This window comes from Pantherophis guttatus, chromosome 7 (assembly GCF_059756535.1).
Source record: "Pantherophis guttatus breed Tessera chromosome 7, ASM5975653v1, whole genome shotgun sequence".
In the NCBI taxonomy this organism is placed as follows: domain Eukaryota; kingdom Metazoa; phylum Chordata; class Lepidosauria; order Squamata; family Colubridae; genus Pantherophis; species Pantherophis guttatus.
In genome coordinates this window covers 42,375,733-42,398,155 of record NC_142069.1, presented here as the reverse complement: position 1 = coordinate 42,398,155, position 22,423 = coordinate 42,375,733, and the positions used below count along the sequence as shown (strand labels likewise).

Sequence of the window (22,423 nt, the reverse complement as noted above, 5' to 3'; positions counted from 1 at the left end):
AGAATTAGGCTGCTCAAGTATGTTCTTTGTGAGTGCTGAACCAGCCCAATTGATATTTAAAAAAGTTTCTGTAATCTGATTTATGACGTTACATGGTAGAACCCTTTAAGAAATCCTTTAGAGAAGGATTTGAGTGTCAGTCTGTGAAGTTAGTCCAGACAGAAAACTAAAACAAGAACCTTGCAAGTCTGAATATGTCCCCCCCCCAATTGGCTTACTTTTATGTTTCAGAGAATTAGGGAGGGTCAATTTTGAGATGCTTTCTCTGCCCTCCATTCCTGCTTTGGACTCAGATTCCTTGTCAGACCATTGTCTAGGCTCATGATGATGAACCTATGGCACACTTGCCAGAGGTGGCACACAGAGCCCACTCTGTGGGCATGCGCACCGTCGCCCCAGCTGTCGGATTTCTGATGTGCACATGCGTTCTTGCTAGATGGTTTCTGAGGCGTGCATACGCGCCAGCCAGCTAATCGTTGAGTTTCTGGTGCTCTGGCGCGTGCGCCTTCCAGTTTGGATACTCTGTGCCTAAAATGTTCGCCATCACTGGTCTAGGCTGTTCTTCTTCCTCTTCTCTCTCAAAGTTTTTCTCATAGCCGTTATGGTAATTGTGGCTGTGTACTTTGCCACAAGTGATGAATATTAATTTAAGGAAGAAAAAGAAAATCTCATATTCAGAATGGCAGATATTCAAAGTGAATAATAATTTGTAGCCACATAACAATTCCCAGTTAGGAACCAGGCCAAAAAGGATCATATAGTTCACAAAGATTGCCCCCTAGTGTTAAAACATTGAGAAATGTAGTCTCTAAAATTTTGCTGTGTTTTCTAAAATACCCAAATTATTTTAAAACACTGTTATACCTTTTTATAAACAGGTATTTGGGGCTTTACCACTTGGCAGTCATGGGAATAATCTTTGTATATGTTTGATCATCCTAACAGGGTTGTTACCCATATGCGCTCACATAGGGCTGCCCTCCTCCGGGTCCCCTTGGCCAGACAGTGTCAGCTGGCGGTCCCCAGGATGAGGGCGTTCTCTGTGGTTGCACCGACCCTCTGGAATGGGTTGCCCATCGGGCTCCGGATGGCCCCCGACCTCCGTACCTTCCACGCTGACCTAAAGATATAGCTCTTTCAGCAACTTCCCTGATCTGCTGTGGATTTTAACTTGGGATTTGGGGATTTTAAATTGGTTTTTAATATTATTTAATCTTTATCTATTGTCGGGTTGTTTTATTGTTGTGAGCTGCCCCGAGTCCTACGGGAGAAGGGCGGCATATAAATCTGACAAACAAACAAACAAATAAATAAGATAATGAATTTGGGTAAGGCTCTTTTATTATGAGAGCAGGGTGGCCAGGGGGAGTATTTAATGTAGTTGAAGTGTTCTGTTGCTATAATACCTGAAAGCATTTTTTGTACCTATCTGAACACCTACCTGTAGCCTGAAATGTGAAAGGCAGAGAAACACCCCAAAAGTGTTTATTTGGGGAGGAGGGTCAAGCAAGCACCATATCCCTTTATGAGTAATTTGTTGGGGGCTTTCATGTAATGAGGGTATTTGGGAGGGGATGAAAATAGCTTCCTCTTTCATTCTAACATCCTCTTTTGCTTTATCCTTATCTTACTTAGAAAGGTGCTAGAAAACAGATGGCGTTTATGAATTGTCTATTTGCTTGCAAAGAATTTTGAAATAAATTGAGGGTTGTTCAACCTGCTTGTATGGAAGTCAGTAAAAATGCTTAATTGAAAATAAATTTGAGTAAATCTTGAATTTGGATGGCATGCCTACTTATTTTATGAGAACAAAGTGGATAAAGTATTTAAAAGCCATATACTTAGAGACTCTTTGATGAGGGTTTGGAACAAGCACCGACTCAAATGGGATTATAAAATACCGCTATGGCTGGATCTTGGTCATATTATTTGGAATACAAATATAATGTCACTCGGGGGGTTTTTATATAAAGAGGTTCTTTTTACAGATGCGGGCAGATGGCAGTTGAAGACATTAGAGACACTGCAGGACGAAGGGATTAACTTAACTTGGTTACAATACAATCAACTTCAACTGAGATGGAAAGAGGACCAAAAAACTGGTATTATGTTGCATGAGGAAGAATTGGTTAGACATATAAAAGAGAAAGGTCCAATGCATATTAAAAGGCTTTATAATGTTTTGTTAGAAAGGGATTCAGAAACTGAATTGGTTAAAGATTGTATGATTAAGTGGGCCCAAAATTTTGAAGAACCAGTGATGTTGGAAACGTGGGAAAAAATTTGGGTTCAGAACGTTAAATTCACACAGTTGCAGAATTTGAGGGAAAATTTCTATAAAATGTTTTAGAGATGGCATTTAGACCCCAAAAAATTGTCGTGTATGTACCCTAATGTTCAGCCAAAATGTTGAAGATGTGATTGTTTAGATGCTACATATTATCATGTTTGGTGGACTTGTAAGAAAGTTAAGGCTTTTTGGATAAAAATTTGGTGGGTTATGCAGAATGTTTTGAAGAAAAAAATTCAATTTTCTCCACAACTGTTTTTATTGGGTATAGTTAAGGGTTTTACATTGGGTGAATCAAAGCTGATATTGTACATGATAACAGCAGCGAGATTATTGATAGGTAAATACTGGAAAAATGAAGCTTTGCCCACTATCGAGGAATGGACTTTGAAGATGGCCAGCTTTGCAGAGATGGCGAAGATTTCAGCATATTTAAAAGATTGTTCACAAGAGACTTATGAATGGGAATGGAAAAAGTGGATAGATTATGTTCAGAACAAATATCAAACTAGGAAGTATCAAATAGCTTTTATTTGAAAATGTTATAGTAAGATAGAAATATTTTAATGTAATGAAGATGAAAAACTATAAGGGGGAGGGAGGGGTTCATGTTTTATATAAAGGGGGTTTTTTCTCTTGATCTGAGTATATTGTATGGAAGTCTGGGGGGAGGGGAGGGTTAGGGAGGGTGAGATTGGGAAGTTTGGGATGGGTTGAGGGGGGGAAAGGGGTGAAAATGTAATTGTAAAACTTTTGTAATAATAAAAAAAAGAAAATAAATTTGAGTAAATCTTTTGTCTCTCTTATCCTCTCTCTCGCCCTCCTTTAATCTAACATGTGCTGAGAACTCTTGCAGTCAAATTTCAATTCTCTGGAATGAGTCCAGTTGCTTTCAATGGAAGTTACTGATTAATACAGTACAATTTCAAACTAAGGAATCCCCCTTTGATTAAAAGGAGAGGCCAAGTTTTCTTATGTGTTAAGCAAAGATGGGTTTGGACAAGGTAGCTGTGGGCAAGTACAGTAATCCTTTTTGGGGGGTTGAGTGGGTAGTGGGATGAGTTTTAATCCAAAGGCTACGTGGTCTCTGGCTTCCTATATAGACCCCACCACTATGTTTTCTTAGGAAATAATGCTCTTTTTCTTCTGCTCTTCGCTCAGCAGCCTAATGACGCAGAGCACTGAATAGTATTTACTGACAGGGGAAAAAAGATCAAGCCAACATGAAAAAAAAATGTAATTCACAAAACACTTGGAACAGAAGTGTAGAGCTGTAGCTCCAGGCTGGTAGATTGTAGGTTATGAATTCGTCATTTCAGCTTTAGAAAAAACATGCCCTCTTCTGTGCCTCCACAAGGATCATAAAGGTAAGGCAGAGAACAAATTAAAAATTAACATGTATTTTCTATCTGGAAGATGTTCAGCTGGAAAAGACACAGTAGTGAAATGAAAAGAAACATTTTGCAATATAACTAGAACGAGTTGAAATTGGTGTATTTCATAGTACTGTGTGCAAACCACTTTAAATTCAGATACTTTTGAGTAAATCAAGTTATTCAATTTTAAAACATTGTATTTCAAATAAGAAGCTAATATTTTGAACATTTTAGAAATGTATTGATCTCTGATACAATCTGTGATATGTAATAATCATTTTGAACTCCAAACAACTGCTTCAAACTCAAAATGGGGTCTCTCAAATTTCCAAATCATTGGAATGGGAAACATTCTGTTCTTTAATAACCTGATAAATAAGAATGTCTTGATTATATTTGTCACTTAAACAATGTTTGTCTTTCAAAATTAAGGTTGGAACCATGATATATGCAACTCTACCACAGACAGAACACATAAAAGAGTACTGATTTTATTTTATTGACAAGGGGGAGAGAAAAAAAATCGGTCACCATTTAGTTAACTGAAATCTGTTTAAAATTTTTAAAATGCAGTAAAACAAATGCACGTGCAGATGTTTTGCAGATAAGCCTGCTGAAGGACAGGACTTAAGCTACAATAAGATCAACCAGGCAGCAAGATTATTAGCAAATAGAGTAGTTAAATTACATTATTAAATAGTTCTTACTTTGAAACTTCCAATATAACAAAGGGCAAACATCAATAACATCATCAAATAAAACCACAGCAGATAATAGTTTCTCCTCTAAACTTCTATACAGTATATAATAACTGTTTTGTCTTTTAGTTATTTCCTCTGATAAAGTTGACTTCAGTGAAGTCTCAGCAAGGCCACTTTTGAATGAAAGCCTAATATTAGACAAGCAGCTGTTCAATACCCTATTAAAATGAAGACATGGAGGGTATTGTTATACAACTGAAACGTTGAAAATTAGATTTATTTTCTTTTCATCATTTTGTTTAAGGCCAATTTTAGCTAGCATGTGAAGAATTTTGGGAAAAAAATACTAGCAAAGCTAGCTGCTTCTTGGTAATTGCGTCTTCGTAGCCATTGAGGAAAATGTCTCTTGCTTTTGTTCTGATTTTTGCAGTTTTTCTTAATGTTGGTTTTAGAAAAAAAGAGCAGTCACAGTGCTTTTCTACAATTTTGTATGCATTTCTGTGTGTATGTATATGTGTTTGAGAGTTCTGTTTTGCCTTTATAGGTCCATTTTTGGCTCAAGTTTCATGTTTAAATCTTTTCCCTCTTGATCATTAGAGGCAAGAATTTACTTTAAATAATGGTATTTTTTTTTGAAAAAGTAGGAACATGATGAAGCATCTAATAACTTTTTGCTATTCAATATCCAATTGACTTTGCTACAATTCAAAATTGTAAAAAATAGTGGAATGAAAAGATACAAACAGTATACCTGACAATGTATTTGTCAAGTGTTTGCACTAAGACCCCATGTACCACATATTTTTTAAAAAAATCATATTTATATCCATTTACATGAGACACATATTAAAAGAAATTCCACCATAAATACATGTAATTCTAGTATATTACAATAAAACAGATGGAACACGTTTAAAAATGAAGGCCCCCTTTTGATAAAAGCATTATTTCTGCACATTGGCCAAATTTGTCATGATGTATAATTTTAAAAATTACTAATTATTATTAATTAAACTACATTAGATGTGCAATCTGGACAATATTGTTGCTACACACTATTCAGTCATTTCAGTGGAGTTTGTGACCAACTTTTGTGTCAACTCCACAGAAAGGATGAAAAAATTGTGCGACAGTGTATTTGGCAGGTTGCACATTACAACTAAATATGTAAAAAGATGACCACGCATTTTAGTTGAATAAACATTTATATTTTCTTCCCTATTACCCTGTTCTTGGAATAAAAAGCTTCTTAAGATGGTGGTAGTGCACTTCAGGTAAAATAGAAGAAAGAGGTGGCATCTAGAAGTAAGGAAAAACAGTTCATTTAATAATAACATTTACACTGATATAGATTCTTTTACAGTAATAATCTCTGGCTAGCAATTGTAAAATAAAACTTAATTGAGGTGGGAAAGAAGTAAGGCAGAGTGAAGATGGGATATCAGTATAAGTACATGGTAGAAGATTCATTGGTTGCATTTAAACTCATCTCTAAGAATAGCTAAAATAGCTTGAAGAAATCTTGTAATTTGTTATTTGGTTCAAAAACTAATCTTAGAATAACATGAAGTAGAAATGCTTATGCTATATATTGAGGATGTAGATACAGTTAGATTATCTGGAAAAAATCTCAGTAAAACCAATGGAGTTTATTTATTAAAACAGTTGTAAGGGATTCCAGTTTCTTTGTGTCTTATTTTTTCTTTTAAACACCACTACCTTATTTTGAAAAAAAAAATAAGGAAAATTATTTTGTTTTGTGAGAGTACAAATTTATTTTAATGAATAGCATGTTTTAATAAAAATATTGAGATTACTGTTCTCTAGTAGGAAGATTATAATGTTTAAGAAGTATTTTAGAAAATATACGCATTTTGAAAGATGATGTTTTCATGATTATAGGATTTGTGTAGTCATTGCTGGACAAAATATCATCATGGTTCTAATGAACACAGGTGCTACTGCACTGGACTGTGAGTAACATCACAATTTGAACAGTAATTATAAATTACATGGATAAAAGTTAATTTTTGCCTACATTTCCAAAACTAATTATTATTTTTTTATAGCAAATCAAGTTCTTTATTCCTCAACCCCATGCTATACTGTTTACTGTGAACAGCATCTGGGTGCAGGGGTTAATATCAGGTAGGAAGAAAGCAGCATTCAGCAAGTGAGCAATTAGTATAGAGGAAGATACAATCAGTATTTGTTAGTTTTTTTTTTAAAAGATTATAAACATTATACCAACTCATAGAAGAGAATGTGGGGTGAGAGGCAAGAAAAATAATTTATAATTTTCAGAAGACAGCTTTAGTTTGGCCAGAGACATTATTGGAAGAACAAGACACACACTTAGGAGATAATTTTAAGAACATAAAATATTATTGGATCCTGATTTTTTCCAGCTTTCAAGAAGCCTAGTGGGCCTACACAATGAACATCAAATTTTGTATTGAAAGAAATGATTGCCATATAACGTGTTTTCTAGAGAAGCATTATTATCAAATATCTTCAATGTTATGACCAAGAGTTTGTGTAGTTCTTAGTGCTCTCTGAACTTTGTTGTTTGCTTGCAAATGTTTCATTACTCAAATAGGTAACATTATCAGTATGAGTATGAAGTCTGCTCTCTGAGTGGGAGGTCTGCTCTCGTGTGTGTGTGTGTGTGTGTGTAAATTTACTCTGCCAGTTTTGATGGGGATATATTTTCCTCTATTGGAACAATAGTTTGTTTTCCCAATTTGGCCATCAATATATATACAGTATCAGGTATATCAGAAAATAAATAAGAATTGTCTGTTATTTTCTGAAGAAATACAAACAGGACAGGGGTGGGTTCTAAATTTTTTTACTATTGGTTCTGTGGGCATGGCTTGATGGTCATGTGACAATTCTTTAGGATTTAGCAGAGGTACTGGTCTACCAGGCTTTTAACTGCTTGCAGAGCTGTACTGGTCTACTCATTTGTTTTTGGAGGCACCAGTCTACCCATTTGTTTTTGGAGGCACCGGTCTACTCATTTGTTTTTGGAGGCACCACTCTACCACTACATTGCCTTTTAACACTGATCAGCTGTAGGGCGGCCCTTTGAAGCCCCGCGGCAAGAGTTTAAAGTTTTTTTCCTTCTAGCCGATCTGCCGGGACTCAGGAGGCAGCAATAGATTGGGGGTGGGACCAAATAAAAGGTAAGAATAACACGGATGGGGGTGGGGCAGAACCGGTTCAGTGACATCATATTGTCACCGCTACCAGCTCGGCGGAACCCACCACTGAAACAGGATCTATTATTGGGTCCAGAGGTAGCATCAGAAATGTAGCTGCTACAAAATGACTGAAACTGGCCTCCGCTCCCCTCTTCCATTCAATCATGTTCCATTCTCTGTGGCTCTAGAACATGGCTGAAACTGCCCTAAAGTGTGGCAAATTTTGTATATCCTTCTAAATATTTGCAGTAATCCTTTGGATGTCAGCGTGAAACAAGCAGGCACAACAAAAAAGTATGAAAGCTGTATCTTAAGGAAATTAAGATTGAAGAGCCCACCTAGGATATGAGATATCAAAAAAGTTCTTGGCATGGAGGAATAGTTTATCATATGTATCTTGTCCATCTCAACCTGAAATATTACAGCCAGTGATGGGATTCAAATAATTTAACAACCGGTTCGCCCAGGGTCAGGTTGGCTGTCATGGGAGGCGTGGCCCGTCCCCGTCCTCCAGCTCCACCACACATGCTGGATGAGCCTCCCACGATGGCCAACCTGATCCTGGGTGAACCGGTTGTTAAATTACACCGCCCCAACTATCAAAGTGGATCCTGGGTGCTGTGGTGCAATAGAGAAACAGGCAACAGAGCAGCCGGCACGAGGGAAGGAAAAGGAGCAGGGAGAAGAAAGAGGGCAAATGGCCTTCTTCCCTTGTGCCGGCTGCTCTGTTGCCCGTTTCTCCATTGCAGTACAGTGCAGTGCTCAGGATCCACTTTGATAGCGAGGGATGGGTAATTTAATGACTGGTTTGCCTGAACCGGTGAAAACCGGCTGAACCCCACTACTGGTTACAGCCCAGGTCACAGGTTTGCCATGCACAAGTCTCCAGCAGTAACCTAAAGTATCCCTGTTATTTCATTTCCATAAAGAATGCAAACTTTCATGTATTTTTGTCTGAATACTCACTTCAGTTCAGTTCGGAGCTCTTTTTCATGCTAGATATGTCAACATGAATATGTGCGAACTGTAGAACTGTCTAACCTCTGTAACCGAGATGAAGCAACTGCAAATAGAGATCCAATAATATCAAGAAACTTGAAAGAAGGTGAAAAACATCATTAATGGAGGTTTTTCTAATATCATAAATCGCTGTGAATTATTTTATTTTACCTTTAAGATTATTTAGTTCCAATTGCTTTGTTTCCTCTTTTAGTCTTTTGCCTAAAATAATGTTATTTCATCATATATATTAACAAACGTATTTGCCTCCATGATATATAAAATCAAGATCAAACAATATATTTCATATTACTCTTTGAATGGAAGGCAGGTAGGGTATATTTGTTCTACTGCAGATATTTATCTGTAGGCTAAATGTTCAAGTGGAGCTTATGTTCATATGTCCAAACTGCATAGCCCATATAAACTCCAAACCTGAATATGTAATTAGAATTTTTATTTAATACCTTGTGTGACCTACAGACATCCAGTGGAGCTGGAGACAGGGAGAACAGTCCACCTGTGTCAGGTGAGAAGGCTCCCTTGGGATTTCCAATAATGCATTAATCCAGTAATGAAACAAATCCAGTATCGGATAATGTGCTTTAATTTAGAAATATGAATTAAATCATTAATAATATTTAATCAGCAACTGAAACACTTAATTTTGGGTCAAGTGTCTTGAATGGGAGATCTATATTGTTTTTTTGTATTCACACATATCTTGCATATTTTCTTCATAACAGACATTTTGCTAATAATCAAACATTTTACAAGCAGAATGTTAATAGTTTAAAACATTATTTGAAAACTTAACTCCATTTTCCCATTGCCTTTTCCCTGCCTCTCAAAGATGTATTTCTTTTACTTTATTAGCTGTGAAATAGATGTAATTGATTTGAATATTTTACATTAAACGTAACTAACAGCCATGCAAAGCTGGAACATTCATTTTGAAAGTAGCTGTTAATTGGCTTACCATCAGTTGCCATTTTTCGTGACTGTCCTGATGTTGTAGTTAACCTAAACCCAGCTGGCAGTGTTTCTGAAGAGCCAGGCATCATGCTGATTCCATGAACTTCACGTGGAGGAAACTGTCTTCGCCAGGAAGAACCCTGCCTAAAATTCTTGTCATCACTCTGCAACATACAATATTTAATTTTAGTAAAGCTGAAATCTTTTCCTTGGACTATCTGTCATTTTGAAATGTTATAATCAGGAAAGTAGATTATTGCCTATTAAAAAAGGTTTTTGCAAACATGTACAGTATACTATGTAAATTTTTATTTCGTTTCTTTTTGAAAACAGGTTAAAAATTTGTGCACTCGTTACATCTGTAATGACATAGCAGAGTACACTGACAATTACAAAAGCTTCAGAATATAACAAAAGTAATGACAGAAATATTAAACAATTAAAAATGGTTTTCATTTGATTTAGCAGTTGTGGCTAAGAGGGCCTTTGCACAGCTTTGTGCACTATCAAGAGACTCTGTTCAGTCACCCATACCCTAGTCATCCCAGATTGAAATACTGTTAACGCACTGCATATGGAACTGCCCAACTAATGGAAATGCAATGGTGCAGGCAAGTTACGTGTGCTCCCAAAACAACACATCGTACTTCTGTTCCATGAACTGCATTGGCTGCCAGTTTGCTTCTGGATTTAATTCAAGGTGCTGGTTTTAATTACTGTTGTAGTCTCATAACTAAGGAAAATTATATGGCTAAAAGAAACTGGTAGTATATCGTATTACTAATTGCAGGTATATGTCTTAATGTACATATTGGCAATTTGGACTATTTCTGCAAAAATATCATGTATTAAGTATCATAAGGCTTCATTCTGTCAAAGGACTACACTATAGGAATTTTGCAGAAATAAGCTAGTGACCTGTTTTCTCGTTGGATACACAACGTATTCTGAATTAATGTGACTACATTCTTCTTTTCTAATAAAACCAGCATAGCCATAATATCTAATTCCTTCCTTTCTCTATTTTCTCATCTATGTATAAATAAATTTGCAATGGTAATAATGTTCAACCATCTATTTTAAGGTATTTAAAATATGAACAGAGAATAATAGATGTTTGTTGTTTCTATAAAATATATGAAATTTTATAGAAACAACAAACATCTATTATTTTTTGTTGTTCATAATTCATTATATAAAAATAAGACTACTTACTTCATCAAGGCGTCTACCTGTTCCTAGTGCCAATAAATTGTTGTATTCCCTCTCGAGAATCTGCCGTGCCTATGGTTAAACAAATCACTCAGTAGAGTAATCTAAAAAATACTTCAAATCCTATGGAAATTGAACAGGTTTTAAATAGTTAATTTATGTACCTGGGTATTCTGTGTTGGAATCTGTAACAATAAGGCTAAACTGCTATAATCAAAGTTATCATCTAAGGCTATGAGTGACCCATGCACACCACTTTCTAGCACATTGTTTGCATAATCTCGTAATCCAATTGCTTGTATCCAGCGTATAACTCTGTCATTGCTCCACACCAACACATCTGTAAAAAAGACAAAAAGGATTAGGGTTAAGGTTAGGGTTATAGGGTTAGGCTAATAACCAAATTTTTAAAACATAAGAAAAAAAGATCTGAGCTAAGTCAAATATAGCTATTTAAAATTATATTGTAGTCCCATAATACTGTTAGACCTGTTCCAAAATGTAAAGCATTTTTTCCATAAAATGGATACATGAAATTTCTAGTGACAAATTCATCTGATGTAGCAACAAAAATTTATGTTGTTTATATTCTCTAATAATGTAATTGAAAAATACTTCAGTACAAATCTAATTATGAAGCTGGATGCCATTTTTAATGTTTTCCCTTTTATATTGTCACACATATGAAAAGTTACAAGGATGAGTTTACACTGATAAAGCACATAGACACCAAAAGCCTATCCAATGTTAATCATCTCTAGATTAACAATGTTAGCTGTTTAATGTAATGCCATCTATTAGTAGTTTTCCATTACAGATTGATAACTATTGCTAACAGATAGATATTACTTGCAAACATAAACCTCTTACTACTTACTTATTGTTTTAGTTACCATTTTGTCACCTGCACTTCAATGTACTTTTATGAGATTGTTTCTGTTTGGAATATTTTATAGGATAAGCATTCAGAAAAAACTATGTTATGTTAGTAAAGCATTACCTTTTATTTCATGCTGACTTGCTTCCCTTCTCCTTTCTAATTCTTGTCTATCATAATTCAGTTTCTTTAAACACATGATTCCATATTGCAGACTTGTTCTGTTATTTAAAAAAAAGTAACATAACATAAGGCAATTGGAAAGTTTTATTATTGAAAATTCGTATCTGGTTCCATAAACACTGGAACTATTTTGGAGCAAATAATTTAGAGTGAGAGAAGAATGCAGAAATCATAACATTAATATGTTGACTATTAGGGTGATTGATTATGTTTTTATTCTCTCATATAAATATATATCATTCATTTAGGAGTTGTACAGACCTCTATGAGTGAAGATTATGCATGGCCATTATTAAAAATATTATAACTTACCGATGAAAGCTATCCACCATTTTTAAATGTACACGGAGATCTTTTTTTGTTAGATGATCTAACATCCTTGCATCCACCAAACATTCCATGAAGTAACTTCGGTACTGTGGTAACCCTAGACTGGGAAGCCATTCATTACCAATCCATTCATGGTTCATATCACCATAAGCTAGGGTCTATGGGGGGAAAAATAGGAAAACATAATTGTTACCTTATTACACCAAACACTATGCACACACACACACACACACACACACACAAAGTTCAGTTCTTGGATGAGAAATGTTTTCAAAGAAAAAAAACTAGATTTGAAATGTCTGTGGAGATTCTCAATCAATTCCTGAAAGTCTCTAAGCAGCTTACAATTTAAAAACAAGAATAGCAAAGGAAGAATCTGCCATACCTTACATGACTTCATAGCTAAAACTACCGCAAAGTTTAGAAGAACACATTTTAGAATTCCTAGCCAATTCCTAGCCTAGACATCAGGTTAAAGAAGTGCATTATAGGTGAACAGCTCTAATTACATGGCATTCCAATATGTCACCAGGTAGCAACATCTAATCAACTTTCGCAGATCTAAGAAATGAAGTGGGGTTGGTCCTAGTAAATACTTGGATGGGGAGCTGGCTAGGAATTGTGAAATAATAAGCATTTTGGAATAAGCAAAGGTAGCTTACTTCTACAATATACAAAGAATACTGTATGGATGCCATGCAACAAAGGGAATAGAAGGAAACAAACAGGAAACCTATCTAGAAAAAGTGATTCTGGATATGGGAAGAAAAAGATAATATACAACATCTATTTAGGGACATGTATTTCTGCCAAAATGAAGCTGTTCATGCAAGCAGTATGAAGATAAGATTTATTAGCTGTATTCATTTACAGTATAATGCTAAAAGCAAATTTAAAAGGGGTACATTTTTTGTGGTGGTTGGTTTATTTCATAGTTGTGGAATCATTTGTGAAATAACTAGCATAATTAGCACAATCATTACTTAGTGTAATTATGTTGCAAGGTATTGTTAAAGCACTTATGCAAAGAACTGCATAAATGGAAAGTATTGATATTCATGTGAAAAGGGGTTTTTTACCAGAGTAAAAAAATTGTGCTAGCTTTGGGATCATAGAACACAATTCAATGACTTATACCTCAATCCAATAAAATTATCATTATAGGTATTGTTGTAGGTATACTAATTTTGTCAAGCTATAACAGAATACTGATTGAGTTGACCCTGTAGCTGCTGTAATATGTAAACTTTCCTACTTGCAAATTATAGACATACAGAATTACAGATCCTTTTAGTATACGGCCATTCAGAGAAACAAAGGAAATAAATTTTGCAGTAGAGCTGTGCCAATTCATCAGCTAATTTCTCATCTTCAGCTCCTAAACTTCTTGGTTTAAGACTAGACCAATGTAAAAAGTACCACATTGGTGAACTCCCCCAACTTGTCTATTGCTTGTCTATTAACTGCACTCTATAGTTTATAATCAATGTGCTCTCATCTATACAAGGGCTGATCATTCCTATTTCCAGAAAATGAACCACTGTTTGTCATGTTAAAAGAAAAAACATGAAAGGAAAAGGATCATACCTGAGCCCAGCTGCCTTCCTCGCTGTCTTTCTGCAAGTTGAACAGAACCATTAGCAATGTTAATTAAGAACAAAAAACAGAACATTTAGAAACCAATAAATAAAGATATAAATAGAGCAATACAATATATCTTTATAATCCCATATTCTTTTCCAGGTTGTCATAAAATTTGGTCAGGAGGAGACGAAAAAAGACAGCAAACAAGCCTCTTTTCAGCCCAGATTTTTCAGGATGCGTCAGGAATTCTGGGAGTTGAAGTCCACAGGTTGTAAAAGAGCCACATTTGCCCACTCCTGCCTCAGGCTGAAAAATTACTAGTTGGTGAGTCGGCTGACAATCATGGGCACCAACTGATTAAAGCTTTTGCACCATGCCTCTTTCTCTGGGAGGTACTGGTCAAGAGCTCTGACTAGCCAAGAAAGAAGAGCCATGACATCACTGGCTTTTGAATTGTCCGCAAGCTTTTGTAAAGCTTGAACAGGAAAGGTAGCCTCAATATATATGCATTGTGGACAATCCCATGGCAATCATCCAAACTATCTAGCAGCTGGGCCAGCAAGCTACTGACTGCTGTCCCCAAGATATCCTGGCCAGACCTCTTCCCTGGTTGTCAAAGGAATAGGTTTGGGAAGTGCAATGTCAGAGCAACTTGTTATGATAGCTTTCTCCTGAAGTTTTCTAAACAAGGTGGGATTTACACATAAATATGCACTAAATAACTGAGGATTGATTTGATTTCTCAATTTTAATGCATTTGTATTTATTTTGATACAAATTATTTAATTATTTTATAATTGTTTACAACACATTTCAGACATTTCCATAAAATAGCCTACACATATGGAGCTTATTGTGTAAAACAAAGATCGCTTTGTAAAATTACCATATTATATTTAGTAGTCCTAAAGATTTCCTATGATGACACTACAATAACAATAATAGGCAATATTAGAACTAACCGTTTTGGTTGGAGCTGCAAGATTTTCCATTTCTTCATGGGTTACCCAGACGTTGCCTGAGGGCTATTGTCCATGCCCACAGGGTCAGGCAAAATCCATATTAGGTAAGCAGTGTTAAAGAAGAAAGGCAGCAACACTGTAAGTTAACAGCATACAGCATCAAAATGAGCACAACCACATTCTTGTCTCAGATGAGGTACAGCTAGAAAGCACTGTTAAATAGCTGCTTTCCCCCTGCAATTTGAAAAAAACCCCTCAGTTGAATTATTCTGATATGGAAGGGAGCATCTGCATTCTATTAAAAAAATGTGAGCAAATAATCCCTACACACTTCTATTATTGTCTTCATAAGCATTATTAATTTAAAGCAGTTTTATCTGATTTCATCCAGATACACCGGAACTGTAATATCTTTAATTTCTATTCAGCATAGACAACACTTCGAAATGTTAGATTTTGCAATCTCAACAAATCTGGATCTCATTAGATTGAAGAATACTGGTTTTTATGGAAATAACATTTCACTGAATCTAAGGATATACTGTACATATTTTAAAACACAGAAATTGCCCTAGAAATATGTAGTCCTGCATATGGGAAAATCATCTGTGAAGTTGATGCAAGAGATACTGTACTTTCAACTGTTGTTACACATGACCTGAAAAGTAATATAATGGAAGAAATGAGGTTTTAAGAAAACAATGCTTTAATTGGGCATCATATTTTTTAATCAATAAATATATTTGAAGTGATATTAGCCATAATTTAGGAGTATAAAAACCTGGGTGAACCATCTGAAGGATTACAATTCAATCAGTAATTCTGTATCCTAGATAAAGTGCAAAGAAACCTTATTAAAGATTAAAAAAATAACAAGAAATAAATAAGGAACATCTGACCTGAAGTCCTAACCTGGTCTACTAAGCTGGCCTATTTGGCTTCTGCATTTTAAAGCCACCTCTTACTAATTCCCAAATGTCCCATATGATTTTCAGTTTGATGGTTGTAATCCAGAAAAATAAACGGTGATCAATAGGTCTGGGAGCTTTCCCATATTTTCCCTGACAAGGAAAGGAATTGAGGAGGAGCTCCAGGAAGTTGAGCTGCGATGGGTTTCCATGTATCAGAAAAGTGCACAGCAGCCATCTTAGTTCTTGTGGGAAACACAGATAGCACCCTGCTTCAGGGGTGCATTTTCTGCATGAGAGGAAAATACAGCCTTCTGCTAACACCATAGAAAAATGGATAACATCAAGATGACTCTTTTATATAGGCTGAATTTTAGTCCATTTTCCCCACACTCTAATGTTATCCAGTTTATCATCTGAATCTAACTTCTGGACTAGAACGGTTTCACCCTTCTACAAGAGAAGATAGGACATACTGAGAAAAGATATATTTATCAATACCTATCATCTAGAATGACAAAATGGCTTTTTTCTTCAGAAGTCACTCACAGGAGAACACAAGTAGGAATAAGCTATTATCCTCTTCATTACTTGGTTGCCCAGAGGTACCTACATGTACTGACCTTTTGACAGATCCAGCAAAGTTTTTTTTTATGCTTGATGACTCACCGTTCTAGAAGTTGGAGGGGCTGATGGGCTTGTGAGTGACACCATCTCCTGGATTGCCAGACGGAGCTTCAGGCGATGGAGAGGATTGCTGATTCCAATTTCTCTCTGGATTTCTGTATCTGACAGTGCAGACATGATGGCACCACTTTTCACATTTGCACGGCAAGCAGCAACATACCATGCAGGCATTCCTAGCCAAAGCTGTTGGGGATGGAGAATCAGTAGTTAAGAGCAATAGGGTTATTCTCGTTACCGTGGCTGAATTAAATGGGGAGACTGCATTGAATACACATAATAATGATTGGGTAAGCAAGATCAGGCTTAGGTATTGGGGTTTAGAAGGCAGTACACCATTCTGACATTAGATTTCTTATAAAGTTTTTCTTTCAAAAAAATATTAAATGACCAGAGCTTTTTCCCCAAACATAGGAATATAATTGTGTCATCCCATAATCAGCTTTGGTTCCATTGTAACACCTCTATCAGAAAAACTATTTTTTTTCTAAAACAAACAATAATCTAAATATAATAGTCTGAAAAAAATAATAATCCTGACAGGAATGATGAATGGATATGAACTAATACAAAGAAGATACAATTTTTAAAAATCTGCCTTTCATGTTGAAAGCCCTCATGAAAAATGCCTGCCTTCTGACTAATTTAATGTGCTTTAATTAATAATTATTGATTAAATGACATTATAATTATCTGGGGATCTAGTAATTGGTTACTGAAGCAAAGCTCAAAACCAGGATTATTACTCGAGTTAAAATTAAAGTAACATTCAAACATAACAACACATAACACTCATGTCTACAAATGCTTTCTTGTATTAATTTACTTCTAGATTGCAGATTTTAAATTTATTTTATAGTAGTATAATTTTAAAAAATGAAGACCCTGCTTCTGGATTCTATGTAAGTTTTTTTTTACAAATGCTATGTAGTTTTCTCTCTCATATATATTTCACATACATCACATGATGAACATTATACCTTATTTAAACTATTTTAAAGTTCCCACTTCCTCAAGAATATTTTTTTCATTCTCTCTCAGATTATAAAAATATAATTTACATTTCAACTTCCAAATATGAGTGGACTTTCACTTTATCATTCCTACAGATTTTGGTTGAAATATGCTGATCTTTTTTTTTAACTGGGTCATTTTTCAGTTAAAGTTCTAGTATGAGATGTCTTATTTGTAATTCTATGTAAGAATGAACTGCTTACAGACATTATTTCAAGAGGGAAATGAGAATTAACAGTTGTAACACGGTCTTTATTTCTGTTTTCAACCTAAATTATAAACTGCTGATGTAGAAGGTACAATCAGGTATACTAATATTTTTAGAAGATTTTCCTAAAGCTTACCTCTAGCCAGGCAACTACTGTTGGCCCATCCCATTGTGCAAAGGGTAACCCCTTCCTCCGAGCTTCCTCCAGAAGTTCATGCCTAAAAGTGCATTAGAGATAGTTAAAGCAGGAGCTAAGACCTAACAACATCACAAATGGAATTCAGTATGGATGAAATAAAATTGTAATGCACCATGCCACTGATAATACATATTAAAGTTTTTCACTTGTTTGCTATTATTCTCTTTGAACTTTAGAAAGCAACCCTCTATTTTTGTTCCCCACTTTGCAAGAGTATTTACCTTCCTTGGAGAAAACATAGTTTTCATAGATGAATTTCATTTTGCCCATTAAAAATAATAATAAACCAATTTTCCTAACTTCATCTTACAACTTTTACAAACTGATTTATGAAACAATCATTCTGTTTTCTTAGAAGCTGCACCTAAGCACCTCAACATATTTATGCTCTAATCATAAAGTAGAAAACAATCAGACATTAATGCAAGAAAATGCCCAGTTGTTTAACAAACAAGATTTTCAAAGCTTCTTCAATATATGTCAGCTGTAGTTTTCCACGTAGTCTTGTCTGCAATAGATTTTTGTTTCAAAAGACTGCAGATATTTTTTTTTAAAGCAAATGTTTCCTATAGCTTAACAAAAGTATGATTTGTCAAATAGTTTGTAATTTGACAAGGCTGTAAATGCACAAGTGTATGTTCTATACACTGGAGATGTGTACCTGTGGCCCTCCAAATATTGGTGGACTTTTAACTCCAATCAGTTTGCCCTGTGATGAAAGAACTAGGTCTTGTAGATGGGCAACATCTCAGGGCCTTTAGTTGTTCATCCCTGCTATAAATCTTCCTACTTCTGAAATGGTTTCTGCAGAGATGAAAAGTGATCATATCATCTAGGTGGTTCAGGATATTAAACTATGACTTTTGGAGAAGAAATGGTAAACTAAACACCATAGCATAATGATGACCCAGTGAGTAGATAAATTTGTTGTAATTCCTTGCCAGATCATCCACAAATGCTGGATGGCTATTCCTCATGAGGAGACTGCAAGACAACGGTCTCTGATGGGTTTAGAACTATGGCAGATGAGGGAATAGCTATCTTACTCAAACCATGAATGGCACCTATAAAAGGACACTGGGTTCATATATTCAGAAATTGCTTGTTAATTACTTTTCAGTTACTAATAATCTACTGAGTCTGAAAAGACCAGATTAAGTTACTTCAATCCTTATTGAAATAAATTTTAAATACTAGTTTAAGGACCTTTATTAAAAAAAGAGCAAAAGGGTGGTTAAAATTTTGATTCTGGCAAGATAAAAATGGGCTAATGGCCTAGATACATTTGAGTAAGATTTTGGAATTATTTACAAGAATCATTACTGTGGGAAATTGCTTTTGGTTTGAATTCTTAAAAAAATGATAGGATGGGGCTTTGAAGATTGGATACTAGAAGGAACTAAATATTACAATTAAAGGAGAAGAACACTTACAATACATTTGATTTACTGACTTATTAATACAGAATGGAGCAACATATTTTAATTTTGGATATACTGAAGGATATTTTTGAACAAAGGACTCAGAAGTTAATTTTAAGAGTGTTTGTCTCTATAGATAGACTGTCTTTAAAAGGTGTTATGGAAGAGAACAAGTTTTACCGGAGCTTATAATTTGAGACTGAGACTGATCTGAAAGTGGATTTAAAAATGACAGGCTACAAGAGTGATATGGAAAAAGGTAGTATGCTGGACATACAAAAGATGTTTTGTATTTTTTAATATTTAGAATATATGAGTAACAAACTAATGTAACAAATCTCTATAATTTTCCTATATTGAATTTACAAGAGGCTTGTTCAAGCTTTCAAGAATTTTATGAGACGGGACTTCGGGCTAAGTTTAGAGCTAGAGAGAAAAAAAAAGCGGAACGGAGTCTTTTTGAAGCCGCGTGAGTGACAGCCAAGTCAGGCTTGAATAATAACAAGAGAAACATCTTACAACTATAAGACCCCTAATGTGTAATAGCGGCTAAGGAGCATGGGGGCATAGAGGATTTTGAAATGTAATTTGGAAGAGACAAAAACCCAATTGAAAATTGATTTCTGAACAAACTAATTGGAAACTTTAAACAATTAGATACTGTCAAAGGATTGGAAAGAAATAAATACATCCTTTTTTTCCATTTTTTTTTTAAATGGCAAGAAAAATAAAAAGAATGGATAATAAGCTTTAAGAAAAAAAAGGGATGTATAAATAAAAGGGGAAAAAAGAAAAAAAGAAGTGAGAACAGCTATTTAAATTTGGACTGGACTTTAAATATGTTTGATATTTTTAAATTGAAAAAGAAAAAAGAGAAGTCAAGTAAGATCATGATGTAATGGATACAAAATGGATACTTATTAAGCAATTGGAAATTGTGGATTGCAGAGAGACACCATCTGGAGTAAAAAGAAACATTGCAACTTGGTTCTTTGTTTTGGAAAATTGTGAACTTCATAGATAATAACCATGAGAACTTGTGGAGAAGGATTTTCTTGTCTACAAGAGGCTTGACTTTTGGAGGAATAAAAAAAGAAATAGAAGGGAATACAATGGAACTTTCATAATTGGAGCAATTATTTGATTTGGAGAATGGAAATAAAAGAAATAACTATAATGTTGCACAGAGGACAAAATTTGATGATATAAAAATCGAAATGGAGTATACATGTGTGGACAAGAAAATGAAGATGGAGAAATAAGGCATAGAAGTGGAAAATAAAGAAGATAAAGATATTGTGATTAAATATGAAAAAATAATTGAACATGTGAATACTAATAATAAAAAGGAGGTCTCTAGAAATTATATTGAGATTAACAATAACACAATGATGACTATACTGAGATTAATAATGATATAATTAGGATTATATGGAGATTAATACTGAATGATAAAGGAATAAAAGGCTGGAAAATATTAAGAAATTTAAGAAGTCCAGGACCTGGATTTATAAATGACTATATTGAGATAAACAAATATGAGAAGAATTATGTTACAGATATTTAGAAATGAAATAGGGATTGAAGCTAAAATATATGGAAAATAGATTACATTAAAAGAAATATAGCAATGGATATAATGAACCAATTTTTTATTAAGATGTTAAAAGATACTACTTGAGGAAATTGATGGTTATAATAACTGGGATATTGTTTAAATACCTATAACAATTGTTATAATTTGAATATTTTAAATCATATAACTACAAAAGTAAAAGATAATTATGTTGGGAGTACAGTGAGAAAAATAAAGATAATTATAATGGGATTAACAGTAACTAAAATGATTACACTGGGATTAACAGTGGGAAATATAAAGATGATTACATTGGGATTAACAGTGGAATAAATGATTTCACTGGGATTAATTGAGAAATGTAAAGATGATTACACTGGGATTAACAGTGGAATAAAGATGATTACACTGAGATTAACAGTGAGAAAAATAAAGATGACTACGCTGGAATTAACAGTGAATAAAAATGATTACACTGAGATTAACAATGAGAAAAATAAAGATGATTACGCTGGGATTAACAGTGGAATAAAGATGTATTTTGTACATTGGGATTAACAGTGGAAGGATAAAAGAAAAGCTTAAATTAGAAAATTGATAGCTATAATTGGAATATTATTTAAATATGTATAGCAATTGTGATAATTTGAACATTTATTACTTAAGTGAAAAAGAAAAGAAAACAAACAATATATGATTATGATTTATAAATAAAAATTACTTAATTGGTGTTATATAAATGGTATGGCTTGATAGATAGAATTTAGGATAATTGAGAAATTGTGTTAAAGAGTATTATTTGAACTAAACTATGTTTAAATGTTAAATTGCTATATTTCTAAAATTAAAAACATAAGATTTAAATTTGATAAAGTAATAATGGAATAAAGATTTAATGAGCATAATGAAGTATAAATATGTTCGAGTTGTATTGTTAGTAGTGAGGATTTAGGGTAAGAATTGTTGTATTATGAGTTATTAATTGAATTAAGAATTAAGGTGGGTTAATAGAAGAGTAATTGTAATATGTGTTAATTTTTTAAAGATGGTATTAATTGAATATGTGATCTAAGATTTAGAAATAAGTGCTATGGCAAAATAGAATAGATAAAATTTTGTTAAAGATTTTGTTAAAAATTGAACAAAGTGATGACCGGATCAAAGCTCTCTTCTGAAAGGATGTAATTTGTATGTTTGGAAAAAAATAAAAAAAACTTTTTGCACCAAAAAAAAAAAAAAAAAAGAATTTTATGAGACGGGACAAAGAAAATAATGAAAAGAAAGTTCTGGGACATTATATAATGAACAAAAATCAAGATTGTTAAAAGTACAAGGGAAGAATATAAAGATGGATTTTTTGATCAAAGTTAAAATAGATATGCGCTCTCCCTGGATATGGAGTTTTGCTGATTAGGATTGAAATGACAAAATTGTATTTTTGTATTTTAATAGAAGGTGATTAAGTTGTTAAAACTGTTATTACTTGTGATAACGGGAGTCACTTCTTTAAATATTTTTCTTTTAGTTTAATATTCAGGTAATTCTTGACTTATGACCACAACTAAGTCCAAAATTTCTGTTGCTAGCACAATAATTACTAAGAGAGTTTTGTCCTATTTTACAATCTTTCTTGCCAACGCTGTTAAGTAAATTACTGCAATTGTTAAGTTAGTAACAAGATTGTTAAGGCTACCATCTTAACGGCTTCCCCATTGACT

General features: G+C 34.1%; 1 protein-coding gene across 13 annotated transcripts in view; it reads right to left on the bottom strand.

The window, feature by feature from the left end:
- Positions 1-4,141: 4,141 nt before the first annotated feature.
- Positions 4,142-22,423, bottom strand: part of PPFIA2 (PPFI scaffold protein A2) — a 218,903-nt gene continuing 200,621 nt past the window's right edge. For 9 of the 13 annotated variants that reach the window (XM_034402810.3, XM_034402808.3, XM_060694641.2 and 6 more), the window contains 11 exons: positions 17,646-17,727; positions 16,273-16,473; positions 14,696-14,758; positions 13,737-13,766; positions 12,132-12,307; positions 11,760-11,857; positions 10,924-11,099; positions 10,763-10,831; positions 9,552-9,711; positions 8,540-8,636; positions 4,142-5,666 (listed from right to left, as the gene is read on the bottom strand). In XM_034402810.3, coding sequence (XP_034258701.1) covers positions 8,578-8,636; positions 9,552-9,711; positions 10,763-10,831; positions 10,924-11,099; positions 11,760-11,857; positions 12,132-12,307; positions 13,737-13,766; positions 14,696-14,758; positions 16,273-16,473; positions 17,646-17,727 — 1,114 coding nt within the window. In that variant the 3' untranslated portion in view covers positions 4,142-5,666; positions 8,540-8,577. Of the gene's footprint in view, positions 5,667-8,539; positions 8,637-9,551; positions 9,712-10,762; positions 10,832-10,923; positions 11,100-11,759; positions 11,858-12,131; positions 12,308-13,736; positions 13,767-14,695; positions 15,354-16,272; positions 16,474-17,645; positions 17,728-22,423 lie in introns of all 13 variants that reach the window. The other 4 variants (XR_015728939.1, XR_015728941.1, XR_015728940.1 and 1 more) reach the window with 3 other exon arrangements.